This window comes from Penaeus monodon, chromosome 32 (genome assembly GCF_015228065.2).
Source record: "Penaeus monodon isolate SGIC_2016 chromosome 32, NSTDA_Pmon_1, whole genome shotgun sequence".
In the NCBI taxonomy this organism is placed as follows: Eukaryota; Metazoa; Arthropoda; class Malacostraca; order Decapoda; family Penaeidae; genus Penaeus; species Penaeus monodon.
The window spans coordinates 32,093,693-32,094,003 of NC_051417.1; the positions used below are offsets into that span (position 1 = coordinate 32,093,693).

The 311-nt window shown below is 62.4% G+C and overlaps 1 protein-coding gene across 1 annotated transcript in view; it reads right to left on the reverse strand.

Moving 5' to 3' along the window:
• Positions 1-311, reverse strand: part of LOC119593641 (relaxin receptor 1-like) — a gene marked incomplete in the record, with an annotated part of 42,684 nt that overhangs the window by 6,348 nt on the left and 36,025 nt on the right. Inside the window, 1 exon segment of the mRNA XM_037942592.1 lies at positions 1-258. Within this exon segment, the coding sequence (XP_037798520.1) occupies positions 1-258 (258 nt within the window).

Genomic DNA, 311 nt, shown 5'->3' on the forward strand with positions numbered 1-311 from the left:
TCGCGTACGGGTCATGTATATGCAGCGGCAGACACATGCCGTTGCTCCCGTAGAAGTTGTCCCCGTAGTAGGCGAGGCCGACGACCGGCAGGAGGGCCAGGAGGGCGGCGAAGGTCCAGATCGTGGCCATGACTCCGGCGGCGGCGCGGAAGGTCCTCTCCTTGAGGGTGAGAGGATGGACGATCGAGAAATAGCGGTCGAGGGTGATGGTGGTGAGGGTGAGCACGGATGCCTCGGAACTCAGGGTGCTGAGGAAGCCTGTCGGGGAGAGGAGGGGGGGGGGGCGATTATATATGCATGCGTGTATGTAT